General features: G+C 34.4%; 1 protein-coding gene across 1 annotated transcript in view; it reads right to left on the bottom strand.

Moving 5' to 3' along the window:
* Nucleotides 1-13,160, bottom strand: part of LOC145685722 (lymphoid-specific helicase-like) — a 79,929-nt gene extending 66,769 nt beyond the window's left edge. The window contains exons 1-3 of the mRNA XM_081758210.1: nucleotides 12,897-13,160; nucleotides 10,578-10,674; nucleotides 3,244-3,407 (exon numbers count right to left, since the gene is read on the bottom strand). Of these exons, the coding sequence (XP_081614336.1) occupies nucleotides 3,244-3,407; nucleotides 10,578-10,662 (249 nt within the window). The 5' untranslated portion in view covers nucleotides 10,663-10,674; nucleotides 12,897-13,160. The remainder of the gene's footprint in view (nucleotides 1-3,243; nucleotides 3,408-10,577; nucleotides 10,675-12,896) is intronic.
* Nucleotides 13,161-14,692: the final 1,532 nt, after the last annotated feature.

Genomic DNA, 14,692 nt, shown 5'->3' with positions numbered 1-14,692 from the left:
TTCATTCCGTCATTTCATTCATTTTTCATCATCACCGTCACCTTGAGCATAGCAGGCATAACCGTGAGACTAAAAGATTTCATTTTAATTTTTTTTTTTCAAGAATATAATAGGCGAAAGTTCACTAAGCAGCAGCTGCTTTTCTCTATTCGTACCCTGCAATTAATTGTACAGACTAAAGATGCTTAAAAACTTAAGATGTGCTATAAAAATGCTTTACAGGAAAACAATACGCAAATTATTTAAATAAGTGGTACAATCTACCTTCACTATTCTTCGCGCGTTTAGCAATATTTATTTACATGGCTGTATTTGCCAAAATTACGTTCGTCAGTTTAATCTGATGAAAAGCTGATTTTTCTCCTTGTGTCGTGTGTAATTGTCAGGATCAGATTTACATTTTTCTAAGACGTGGACCAAAGCGCAATTCTGTGCCCCTAGCCTCTGAAAAGGATTATAATTCTTGTTAACTTATTTAATGTGTTGCTGGAGAAAAGTTCAGTCATCTTCCCTGTGTTTGTAAATGTAAAAACACTCAAGGCAACCCTTTTTTCTTTTCTTTTTCGGAGTGTATTCGAGTTTCCATCAAGTGCAATGGAAAAAGTAGCATTGCAAATTTCGCTCGCTATCAAGTCGAACAGGATGGTATAATAACTTCCTCGAAACTGTTACATGAAACAGCGTACTGTTCATTCACTAATTACAGGATTCCCAGCCAATGTCAGAATTTTTTGTTTCACTTTTCGAATAAGCTGATATTGATATCAGAAATGGAACGGAGTTAAAATACGGGACATTTCCCTGTTCCGACTAAATTTACGGAGACGCGGGACACGTGCCCAAAGCGGTATTATCCCGTTTTTTACGGGACGTAAGGCAGGCTTAAGCGTAAAATAAAAAGTTTTATTGTTGAAGTATTCATTTCCGATCCTTCTGCGTTTAATTCGGGAATTTCCCGAGCACTTCTTTCACGGCGTGTACATAAAATCGTCCACTAGTACGGAAATTTGAACTCAGCACTTGAAATAGTACGCGTTACATAGTCTTCGGAACCCCGAGCATTAAGCTTCTTAAATTTGACAAGAATTTTTACGCTATTGACGGTGTTGATTTTACAGAATGCTTATCTGAAGAGTGGCAACAAATGACTGAACTAAAGTGTTATTGTTGGAAAACCAAATATTAGTTGAAGAAACTTGTGTTTTACATCCAAGATAAGAAATAATACTAATAGTTCTACTAATGTATTTACATATGCACTATTAGTACCGGCACCTATGACCTTAAACCCGTCAAACGTATGAGTGATAATGTCCTTCGCTGTCGCCAAGTCGACGAGCACACTATTCACGGAAAATATTTTATAAGCACAAAATTGCTCATTTTACTTCAAATACGCTATAAGCATAATCCATACATTAATTTGTTGTATAACTATTTCAATCTAAAGTAAGTTTTTTTTTTTTTTTTTTTTTAAATCATTTAGTGCATTCAGAACTTTATAAAGGTCTTATGTTCAATGTTGTTGTATACCTTAACGTTAAAGCCTCTAATTTGCCCAAGGAAAGCCTAAAATCTGATAAAAATCACTTACAATGTGATCACCTTAGTTGTACCAATAATATACTAACAAATATGTCAAAAACCCTGGTGGGTTTTAAAGTGTTTTTTTTTTCAGGTGGGTCCAATCCGATTGGGCAAACCCTGGGATAATCCCACATTGTGCACGAGTAATTTCTTCACTCAGAGAAGACAAGGGTTTGGCGTGTAGTGTTGTGGAACGTGCTTTATCAGTCCAACTTTTTCGAACAGACGATCAACAGCACACGGTATCTGCAGATGAAAACTGAGTCGTTTTAAACAAAATTAACAGAAAGTGAATAGTATGGCGTCTTTCAACAAGATGGTCCTACCCACACACCCAGAGTATGGCTTGTATCAGTGAAGTGTTTTTTGAAAGCAGGTTTAACGGCAAAAACTTGTCGCCTTCGCGAACGCTAGGCTTAACATCTTGTCTTTTAGATATATATATATATATATGAAGCTCTGAAAGACAAAGTGTGCGATAACAACAAATTATCAGATCAAAACTGAAAGAGAACATTACAAATGAGCTGCGTAAGAATTACAATGCGTTTCTCAGAACATGTTATTACGAGTGCACCAATGCCTGGATGCTGATGGATGGCACTTCCACGACTTGTTATAAACCAGAAAGTTTTGCATTTGAAGTTTATGGAAGATGTAATAATATAGCGAAATATTATTTAATAACATAAGATGCCTTCAAGTAACTGAGGTTTATAATCAGAAGTACTAAAATGTTTACAAACGTAAATGTCACAAGAATTCTTTTTAAAAGTCTAGTACTGCCAAAATTGGAATATGCGTCAATGATCTGGGCAGCTAAATGTAAAAACTCAAGAAAACCAGATAGAAACAATACAATAAAGAGTTCTAAGGTACTTATATTATAAGAAAACAGGACAGTCTGCTCCTGTAAATAGAATATCTTACTCTAACTTGTTCTGTGAATGTCATTATATTAAATTTTTTGATAAAGCTAATCAAAAGTAGATTTTTACCGAATAATGGTACAGAATAAAATAAATAGCTATGGGCGTAATTATGGACTCTATCTATATATTGATACCTTCTTGCTTGCACGTATATGTGGGTGTGTCTATATATGTAAACATATATGTAAAACCTATATACGTGTATGGTATGTACTTAAATATGAGTATCTGGAAATATTCGGAAGCATAAACCTACAAGCAGTTTATAGTGATATTTATTATCTAACTTTGTGTATATGAGAAAAATGTTTTTTTGCCATTTTTCTATTTTTATTTTTCATTTTTACTATATTATTTTTCTTTTCTTTTCTTTTTTGTCAATATCAATACAATAATTGTTTCTTTAATGCATGTACGAGACTAAGAGTCTTCCGTAAATGGAGAATTTTTCTCTGTTGAAAATAAATAAATGCATAGTAATACATACATTGTAAGTCTCTAACTTTGCGCTATTCATATAAGTAATGTAAAATATCTTTTGCGTGCAAGCCAGATAGGCAGTGAGTCGTTAGGTTTTATGTGGGTCACTCTGTATACTAATCAAACTCAGACTACGCACATAAGCAGTCTCATAAGCATAAGTTTGTTTATTTGCTTGAAAACAGACATAACGGGAGAAAAAAAAAAAAAAAAAAAAAACTGATTGCTTTACATAAGAGGTTACCTCCATTTCTTTCCAAATCCGTGCTTCTTCCTCTTCTGATTTCTTAGCCAACTCCTGTTCCTCTCGTTCAATTTCTGCCGTTATTAAAATGCTCTCACCCACGCAGCTTTCTTCTTCGAGCTTCGATCCAAATCCACTGTCCGAATCTTCTCCCACATCTTCATCTAAACGAAAGGAAGAATAACAGACTGTAGACTTATTTCACAAAATAGCATTTGCATGAGGGGTAGGAAGTTAACTCGTAAAAGGTACTACGTTCAAACGTACTTCAATGTTTACAGTGTTATCAGTAATTTTACAAGAGCTTTTTAATGGTTAACACAATTGCACAAAACTACTTTTAGATTATCAATGAAGTTCTAATGTAAAGTGTTTGTAGTAGTAATAGATTGTTCGAAAGGAGAGTTGTTTGAATGAAATACAATGAAACTTCTATTTTACGCGTAACATTCCACGAATATACACCAGATTAAAGGAGATGGTGATGATTAGGGCAACCATAAAGCATAAAAAGCAGTAAAAGCATAATGGAATTTTTCACCTATGGTTGGTACCGTATCTGTGATTTTGACAATTTTACATATACAAATTTGCTAATCTCATAAGCATAATAAAGCATAATTTACAGAAATAAAGCATAAAGCATAATGCTTTTTATTCCAGAACCCTGCGTATGTGTACAATAAAGAAAAAATATGTTAATATATTTTGTACCACAGAAAAAAATCAACAAAGGCCGCTATCAATGCAGCAAATAATGGAAATCAACTGCCAATTGCCTTTATAGGTAACAGTGGAAAGTTCGAATTCCTCCTCTCTCAGCACCTTCCGCTTAGGATTTTTTTCCCCCTCACTTTATGTTAAAGGCAGTTAACACTGGCTGTGCTTATTCCAAGATGCCAAAATGAAGAGTATATGCAATCTCAGAGAGTAAGAGAATTCCCGATTGACCATTTCAAAGTAGAAGGCGGGAATCAATTTTATACTCTTTGTGAATTCTTTAAATATCAGAAGTCTACTGTGTAGCCATGTTTCTTGTTCGAAACATCGCTTAAGAAAAACTGCACAAAATGAGGTAGTATGTTGTATTGATGTAATTTTTAGGGGGAAAATTAATAGTTTCATATATATTTTTGATGCTTGTGTACTAAAAACGAGTAAAATAAAACAAATATATACTGGAAATGCGTAAAAATGAAGTGTAATTCAAGGAACAGCATATTAAGACATAATTTAGGAAAAAGCATAATAAAGCATAACGTTGGTTGTTCTAGTGATGATGATAATGTATTAAATAGCGGAATGAAGCAAGTGGAAAGAAGCGGGAAAACCCCCAAGCCTACGAGGCTTGTCCACTGTACAAAGTCCACCATGCGCGAGCTGGGATTGAATTTGGGATTTCACGCACCAAAGTAAGTTCTCTACCAATGAGCTAACGCGACTCCTAACCAGTCCAAGGAATCTACATACACTGGGCACACGAGAAAGTTCAAAATGACATTCTGCGAAGTGGAAAGGCTTCTTTTCTTCCATGCGAGTTTCTTCAGAGCTGCTGACGAAGATGATAGAGATTGCTGAAACAATTACAGTACACTTGGACGCAGTAAATTATTATATTTCTCACAAATTACATTAAAAATGCGCCAAATCATATTGTTCAATAAATACGGTAGAGAAGATAAGTATTTACAGATGGTTGCTATAAGATGCATATTTAATATCTAAAAGACAAAGAACAACATACCCTTCATCCTTGTAAGAAATAATTCCAAAGTGTTTCAACTTAAGAAATGTTTTCTGGAAGAAGTGAATTGAGTGAGAGTTAGTGCTAAATTTTTTACATCTATTTTTTAAAAATGTTTTACATTTGTTAAGTTATTTGGGACAGAACGTTCTCATGCATAATAGCATAGATACATTTCATTCAATATAACAAATATACAGAGGAATCCAAAAAAAATATACTCATTGTTTGCTGGTCCATATCTCATAACAAATTTGACTTGACATGACAATTTTAGGCACTGGGAGAGGGTTATGGTCTGTGCTAGAAATGACGACCAGCAGCTTTTCTACAACATCCATAGCACCGAAGTACACACCAAACTACGGCTGTTAGTGTATCTGGCGTAAAGACAGCATATGACTATGATCTTTTCACGTAGCTCGTTGATTATTGCTGGTTTTTTGTAGATACACATCATTCTTGACGGTCCCTCAGAGGTAGAAGTCCACAGGTACCAAATCAGAGATCGAGGTGGATACTCAACAGTACCTCTTCAAGCAAACTCGTCATCTGGGTAGATTTTTATCGAGGTACAACCTGGCACCTCGGTGGAAATCAGGTGAAGCTCCGTCTTACTGCATGTAAAAAACAATATGGATTCTTGTCTGAAGCATATTAATATACGCTTCACCGGTTACGATACCCTCGAAGAAAGGAACAATCACATCACACACTGACAGACTTCGGTAGATTCACTGCCCTGTCCACAGAAGTATCAGGATTTTTAGGAGCCCAGTAAGACACAATGTGGCTGTTCACAATACGGTTAAGTTTGAATTGTGTCTCGCCAGTCCACACAGACTTCCTGCAAACTTCGAATCCTCATCAAACATGTGCTGAAACCATTCACAGTACTCCATCCTTCGATCTGAGTCGTCCTCATTCATCGCATGTAGCAGTCTTGGAATGTACACTCTCCACTTTGCCCTCTTCAGAACGCGTCTTACACTTGACCGGCTTACCCAGCTTTCGTGCGCTCTTTGATTCAGTGATTTTTGAGATGATCGGGTGAAATGTTGCAAACACAGCACCACTGGACACTGGATCTTTGCTTGTGCATATATCTAACCATTCCATCGGCTTCGAATTTGTCACGAATACGGGCAATTGTTCGACGTGTTGATGGCGGTGTTCCAAAGCCGTTCTACCTTGTAAATGTTCTGGATGTTCACTACAGCCTTGCGTTCAATAAACGGTAAGCGAACCTCAGCCATTGCTGTTACTCGATTGGCCAATATGACTGGGTCATTTCAACATCAACCACCCGCGCACGCGCAGCATAAATTGCCAGCTCCATCTACCACGATAAATTTAATACCTTATATTAAACTACGCATTAAGTTAGTGAGTGTAAGAACCTTTGTTTAAAAAATATTTAATTACAAACAGTGAATACAGTTTTGGACCTCTATGTACACTCATGTCAAAATGATTGTCGCATATGTATAACTGTCTTCTTGTAAGAATATAATTTGATAATGATTTTGCAGGGTATTTTTAATACTGATGCTATGTGTATAATCGGAAAATGTACATTTGTGTTAAATTTCACAGGAAAAGAATTATAAATACGAAAATGAGAAAGAGTAAAACAAAATGTTGCTAAATGGACAAGGAAGTTTTATTTTCTTTTTATTGTTCTTATTTACTGCTATTTTGACATGAAATTTTCCACATACATGTCTTTGCCGATTATACACATACTAACATTATAAGAAATACCATGCGGATTCGTTACCAAATTATATTCCTACAACAACATATTTATAGACATGCAACAATAATTTTGGACATGAGTGTACATTCTTTAAATATATTCTTTCTTTGTTTCTTATCCTTTTAATTGAGACCTCAATTGTGCTATACTAACCATACACAAGTGTATATTTGCTTAAACTGTGTATTTCTTGCTTGGATTTCTTTCAGCTTTATTTAACGAACATTCAAGTTTTTTCTATATAGGTTTTTCTTATAGTGATCGATGGAATTTTCCAGAAGCTTACGACGGTTGCTCGCATTCAAAAGACTTTTTTGCGGTATTTTAAGCGAAAATAAAATTAATTAAACTAAAAAAGAGAAGGGTCTTCGATCATATAAAAGGAAGCCTCTCGGATCATAGCGGGCTGGATAACTATGGCTGTTAGAGCTGTTCTATGTTGAAGGTCCTGCCTCGCCTTTATTATTATTTTTTTTTTTTCAAACTTTCCTATCTTGTAGGAAACGGTCTGAACGATGACCGATGACAGACAATAAATGATTTCTCTGGAGCCTGAGTGACGGCGTTAAAACTTCTGATTTTATAAGGAAATAAGTAGGGACTGGCCTATGTGATGGCTAGAGCAAGGAATGAGTGATTTCCTTCGGTCTGAGTGATGACCAAATTTGTTAACATTTAGCTAGCCAAGTGATAAGCTCGAATGATAGCTTATTGAGATTAGTGATTCCCATTATTTTCTAGATAGGAGAAAGTAGGATATAAACTTTTTTTTTTCTAGGCCAGACAAGCCTGAGTGATGGTCTTCTCTTTAGAAAGAGAATCTTTCTTTGGGCTAAATGATGTCCATTGACAACAAGGTCTCTAACGTTGTAGACGGAAAGTTGTAGTCAGGCTTTCCTAATAACGGTAGGCGTCAGACAAAACTGTGAGGAAGTAACAAATCGGTGGAGTCTGACTAATTAAATTTGTAAGAGTCTGTTGGTCTGAATGATGACAATCTGACTTAGGGGATAGGGCTCTGATTCCTTTTTTTATTATTTATTTTACCTTAAGGAATTTTATCGAATCATTTTTCAATTTAATTTATTATATAAATAAATATTTATTTCCCTTGATAAGACTAATTTTCATTTGAGAATACGACAACGCATATATATTTGATGGTAATTTTTATTATTTGTTTGTGGTTTACTGTGATTGGATACTCTTAGAGAGCCGAAACAGTCTGGAAGAAGTGAATCACAACAATTATATATATATATATATATACACAATGCGATTAAAGTCTCAGTCCTATTTCTTTATTTTAATGCTACACAAACAGTGACAAAAATGTATGACTGAACCAAGACTCCAATCCAGGATTTTCTGCGTACCATCTCGATGCATTAACCCCTACGTTACCCACTCCACTCCTTGAACAGCCATACATTCCTTCACTCTTAAAGAGGTGTTCATTCACTCAGATCACATAGTTTGTAATACAAATCCTGTTGTACTTGGACAATCCAGTGTCCACATTCAGCACACACACATTATCAAAACTTTTCCTGTATTGTACATTTTATAAAAGCATGGCTTTTATTCAATTTTTTACTTCGAAAACCTTTATATCCTGACAAAGAATTGCTTATGGTCAGATATATATATATATACTAATTGGTCTCCAACAATCCTATAGCCGTTCAACGCACTTTTTTTATTTTTGGAATTTATTATAACCTTACCTTTTTTTTTTTTTACTGTAAGTATTTATTAAAAGTCAAACTTCCTGTATTTGGAATATAAGAACCAAATGATAACTATACACTAACGATATCCTTAATATGTCCGCAATTCTGAATACATTCATGAACAAGTAAACAAATGTCATAATTCGATCTTCCTCTTTGATTATTATCTACAGTTTACAAACCAGATTTCTTCTGTAGCATTTGAATTCTTTAACTTTTTTTTCTTATGTGTAACCTTGAAGTTTTAACAGCTTTCGGCATTCCTCAAGTTTATTTCTCAATATACAAGGTGTTTCAAAACAACCCCGACAACGTTTGGGCGGTGATTCCTGACCCCAGGATACGACAAAAAGTATAGACCAACTTGGGTGCACAAATGCTTCCTTTTGGAGTTATAGGCTGCCGAAAACATGAAAAAATCAAATTTAAAGGTCCATAGCTCCAAAACTATGGGATCTACTGTAGTCGGGTCAACACTCCACTTACGAACTAAGTTCCCTATCCAAAAATGGATATTTCAGAATCCTAACGTACTCACGCAAAAATTCTTATAGAGGGAATTTGGCTACGGTCATATAATCTGAAGTACTCACCAACTAACTTTATAAAATTTTTTGTGGAAGTACCACTGGATTCTGAAACTTAGATATCTGGATAGGGCACATACTAGTTCGTAAGTGGAGTGCTGACCCGACTACGGCAGGTCCCATAGTATGGACCTTTAAAGTTCATTTTTTCATGTTTTCGGCAGCCTATAACTCCGAAAGGAAGCATTTGTGCACCCAAGTTGGTCGATACTTCTTGTCTTATATTGGTGTCAGGAATCACCTCCCAAACGTTCTCCGTGTTGTTTTGAAACACTATGTATATATCAGCGATTTTTTTAAAATTTTTCTTTTTAATAATTTACATTTTGTGTAGCAAATTGTGATACAAGTTTCAATTTTTATCGCATTTTGTAAATTTTGTACCGCATTTTTTGTACTATAATGAGTAATTATAGATTCACAAAAGAAGTCCAATAAATACGGAATACTGATGTTGATTTCTACAAGAGGCGTAAATGGGCATCCGGTATATCAGTACTTGAAATAAAAAGCGAAAAAAAGAGAAAGACTAGTGTATTTTTCTATATTTTCGGCGCTGAAGAATGTTGTTACTGTTCCAGTGATCTACTGCACGCACTTCTACGTTTAACCAACCATTTCCAAGCCCCACTCATGTTACACCATATATCGGCTAGGTCCAATATAGTTCAAACTTAGTTTTCTGTGCTGTCAATGAGCCTTTTCTCCAACCTTTTTTTTTTTTTTTAATACACATTCAGAAACAAGGATAGGATGACCCACTAGCAAGAAACCGACAAAGGGAAGGAAAGAAAGACTTTTTTAAACCCTAAGTTGAGGATTTTTTTTTCTTTTGGTAACCGACTCTTCAAAGAAAAGTTTTTTGAAATAGTACTAATATTTTTTCAGCTTCCTCTTTATCCTAGATTCCTTGGTAATAATGAAAGATGCATCGCAAATTGCAATGTGATACAGCTTTAAAAAACGCTGATATATATATATATATATATATATATATATATATATATATATATATATATATATATATATATATATATATATATATATATATATATATATATATTACATGAAAACTTGCAGAGTTGGACGTCCCACGATTATGCACTTTAGACTAAGGGAAACGGATAATTAAGGCAAATGAATGATGATGGAAGAATTGGTGGAATGAGGTTACGGACAGAAACGGGAGTATCCCGAGAAAATCCACGGGCACGATGTTGCCCACCACAAACTTACTTGGCCGGGGATCAAATCAGGGACACCATGCACCAGAGGTAAGCGCTCTACCACTGAGCTACCATGTCCCCTAAAGATAACTTTCTTTTAACAACCCTTTTCTTGTCTTTTTGAATTTGTCTTCATTCTTTGAAGCGTTCTTCATATCTTCTGTGGGCAACTAAAAAAAAAACTCCAACTCTCCTGTAAACAACTCGTCAAAACACTGAGATTTGTACAGTTTAGTTGATACTAACACGAATACAACTAATGACAAAAACACAAATAATACTCACTTTTCGCCATGACTGACGTGCAAGATCTTTCTTCGCCGTCTACGGCCGCAGGGATTGTTTCTGCAACTATATTTGTGCGCTCCATTGTTAGAGGCACCTAATAAAAAGGAGAAATACCGTATAAGAAAATACAATTTAGAACGTGAGACAAATTTTATCATATAACTACACATTTATTATATTTTAACAGATTAACATTCAACCACGAATTGATTGACATTACTGGGAACATCAGCAGCGAGGCTATTTGCTCCAGCCACGATACGGTGAATGGCCGACAAATGATGTACATTAAAATTAAAAACATAGGGTGTAGCCAAAAATCTAGACCGGGCTAAATATTTTTAAGAAACTAAAATTGCAGTCGATCCAAAGTCAATTGGGATTAATGTTGGTAGGAGGGGAAAATTGCCATCCGCTATCTTGGTGGCCGCCATGTTGGAAGACTTTTGTGGTAACTTGTGGTTGTGCTTGCGGAAGGGCCTGTTTCTTACGAAGGGTATGGGTAAGGGACGTTTATCGGTGGCCGCGACTTTAAACTGTTTTTCTCATTTACACACACGGTTCTGTTGCCGACTCGAAAGTATCTCATAGCTCATTTTAAATACGTCCATTTTAACAGCAATATAAGTAATTTAAGATGCACCCCCAGCTAACACTACGAACCTGGGTTTACTCTAAGTGGTCATGCTACACTCCAAAGTACATTTTAAAGGAGTAACAATCCAGGCTCCAAAAAGAAAACTTACAATGGTTACGTTTTGCACTGACTTGTAAATATTATAATGGAAGAGAGAATTGCAATTTTTTTACAGTTTCTGAAAGAAGAAACTTTTAAGAACAAAGATAAATAAGGGAAGGAAACATTTACAAGAAAATAAAGTAAAATATATTCACCCTATGATTTCTTTATCTACCAGACGTATTGCTTCCAAATGAAAATATGAGTTTTATATCCTTGCAGATAGGTTGAGAGCGGAAGTGACGAAATAACTTTACTCATCCATGCCATCCGTAAATAAAATTACATTTTTACCCCGTTGGCCACCTGGATAAATGCAATGTTAGTCAAATACAAATTTTACACAATAATATACCATTTTGAGCATTTGAGTAAGTATATAAAATTTATATTTATACAGTAGCTTACTTCAGCTGGAAATTAACCCATCAAAATACATTTTTCAATATCAAATATCTAGATGGTACAGAATAGTTTTTTTTAAACTATGTGAGAAATGAAACCATTTTTTTCTAGATCGTTAGTAAGAAAAGAAAACGCTTTGATTAAAGGTATTCAAAGATTAATGGCTGTATAAAGTATTTCAGCGTAGAAGGAATAAGTCTTACTTATTCTAAATTTCATGTCCTATCAAAATAAATATAATGATCTATTTAAAAAAGTATATTTGTTGGATTTTTCAGTTTAGTGGTTAAGATTACAAAATCTTCTAAGAGTACGAAACTTACAATTCTCCCGGTACTTCAATCTAAAAGTATTCTTTGTGTTACCAAATTAAACTAGATTGCAAGAATACTTAAATATGTAGCGTCCGATCTCAAATATTTTTATTTTTGTATAGTAATAATTCACATTTATATTCTATGCACTATCTATTACTTAAAATATTTGTTTCATCAGGATGTGTCTCGGTTTCATTTAAGAAGTTTCATCACTCCATTTTATAGAGGCTTCAATGAGATGCACTCTTTCTCTGTTGCAACTCTACCCGAGGAAAAAGCTAGATGGCATTTAGTATCTTCGCCAATTCGCTTCATGGCTCCAGAACCGAGTACTTTGTTTTCGTAAATTGTGATAAAGATAGAAAAAAAATGGGGCCTGCTGGGCTTCTAACCCCCTTCGCTCGCTCAGCTATATTTTATGAAGTAAGTAACACTGGAGATTTTGTATGTGCAAAATTGGAGCATTCTAGCATCTTCTACCAAAGCGATATTTAGCACCTAGCATTCTAGCATCTTCAACCAATTGAGTTCCGAAACTGGCTTACAGAACATACAAAATATTTTACCCTTGCACTATTACGTTACATACATAAATGGCGAAAGTTGGAATATGCGTATGTATAAAACTAATATTTGCGTAAACGAAACATTTTTAGTCTAGGAACATGCATAAAATTTAATTATGATTATTTTAAACTGCCACTTTTGATGTACTATCGTTTCTCATCAATATATAACACAAAAATAATAATCACAATCAGACTCAATATTGTCAAACTAGAAGTACTTCTTTTCTAACCTTACTACATCAGAAAATTTAGACACTAAAGATAATCAAAATTGTCTCATACCCACCTTATGGTAACAATCTTCGATAACCTATTTCTGTTACCAGTTTCTTGAAGGAAATGGTCTAAGAATTAATTTTAAAATTAAATTAAAGAGATATTAGCTTCTTTGCTTATCAATACTTTGACAATTTTGCTCTTGCTTTACACTATGATCACTAAGTGATATAAAATCATTAATTCATTAATTCCTCATTCGCGTCATACATGATTGACAAAACTTGAACAAACTTGCATATTTTCATTATCCTTTATCCCGCGACCCGCGTTAGCAGGGTAGCCAGATAAGTCATGGTGATCGAAGCAGGAATATCGGCTCGTATTACAAATTCTTCGGAAATTCCGGTGATACATAATAATAATAATAATAATAATAATAATAATAATAATAATAATAATAATAATAATAATAATAATAATAATAATAATAATAATAATAGATTTTATTGCAAAACATCTACGAACATCAGATGTATTACAATCGTCGGAAATAAATAGTTAAAAGTTAAAAATTTTAGTGCTTCATATATAACATACCATAATACGAGTATATACAAAGACCACTGTATAACAGACGAAAATATTTTAACTATCAATTTTGAGTTCGAAAAATTCGTCAACACTGTATATACAATTAATAATAAGTAATTTCTGAACTTGCTTTTTAAAGGCCAGAAATGGAAGTTCTCTTTAAAATATAAGATATCAATGAAATTTAACATATATTCAGAATATGGGTATTAATATTTCACAAATCTACTACTACGTTCTTGGAAAGAACAATAAAGTAGGAACATTAGGCCTGTTACATGAACTGTGTAATCATGCGCACAGCAAAGTTTGATTATATTGACATAACTCACATGTAGCACTCCGATTTTGATAAAATTTGGCAGATAGATTCTATACATAAAATAAACGAATGTGTGTTTTTTTAAAATTTTCTGTGGAAAAACGGTTTTAGGGAGCAAAAGCCCCACTCAAAATTTTTGAAAATTGGCATCCGAAAGGCAAGAAGAAGTGGACCGAATTGAATGAAATTGTGCACAGATATTGCAGACATAAAATGAAGTTATGTGCCTCTCCAAACAGTCGGGGACACAACTAACAAGTATTTCCTACTTTCAACCATCTATGCATTGGGAGATATTCATTATTTTAACATCTGGCGTTTCCTACCTACAGCGTATTTTATAGTAATATTTCAGGAGGGTTACTCCCTTACAAGGTTTTCCGCATAAACAAAAACGTATCGATTTATTTTCTGTTTACTGTTGATGTGCCAAATTTGAAGCAAATCGGATGGGGACACTTGGAAACACAAATTGCCTTATTTTATACATTCAATATCTACACACAATTTCATTCGCTTCGGTTCATTCCTCCCTGCGCTTCTAGGGTACCATTTACTGTTTTCGGAGAGATCTTTGACCCCAAAATTGTCTTACCGCAGAAAATAATAATAATTTTAAAAACATGTATTCGTTTGTTGTTCGTTTATTTTTCCTACACAGTTTCGTTGCAATTTTTCATGCCCTTTAGGCACTTCTGAAGGAGGGTATATACTTTCTCGCATTTTTGATATGTCGTGATCAAAGGTTTTTAGGGTCCTGTGCACCACCCAACCGTTTCTTCCAGGAAAATACGAAACACGTATTCCCTCATTTTACGCTTACAATATCTGTGCAAAATATCATTCACTTCTGTCCATTTGTTCTTGCCTTTCGGGAGTCAACTTTCAAAATTTTGGGTGAGGGCTTTTGCCCTCTAAAACAGTTTTTCCACAGAAAATAAAAAAACAAG

The sequence above is a fragment of the Thermobia domestica genome, chromosome 5 (genome assembly GCF_964235325.1).
Source record: "Thermobia domestica chromosome 5, izTheDome1.hap1.1, whole genome shotgun sequence".
Classification (NCBI taxonomy): Eukaryota; Metazoa; Arthropoda; class Insecta; order Zygentoma; family Lepismatidae; genus Thermobia; species Thermobia domestica.
The sequence above is the reverse complement of the archived record's forward strand: the minus strand, read 5'-3'. Positions and strand labels throughout refer to the sequence as shown.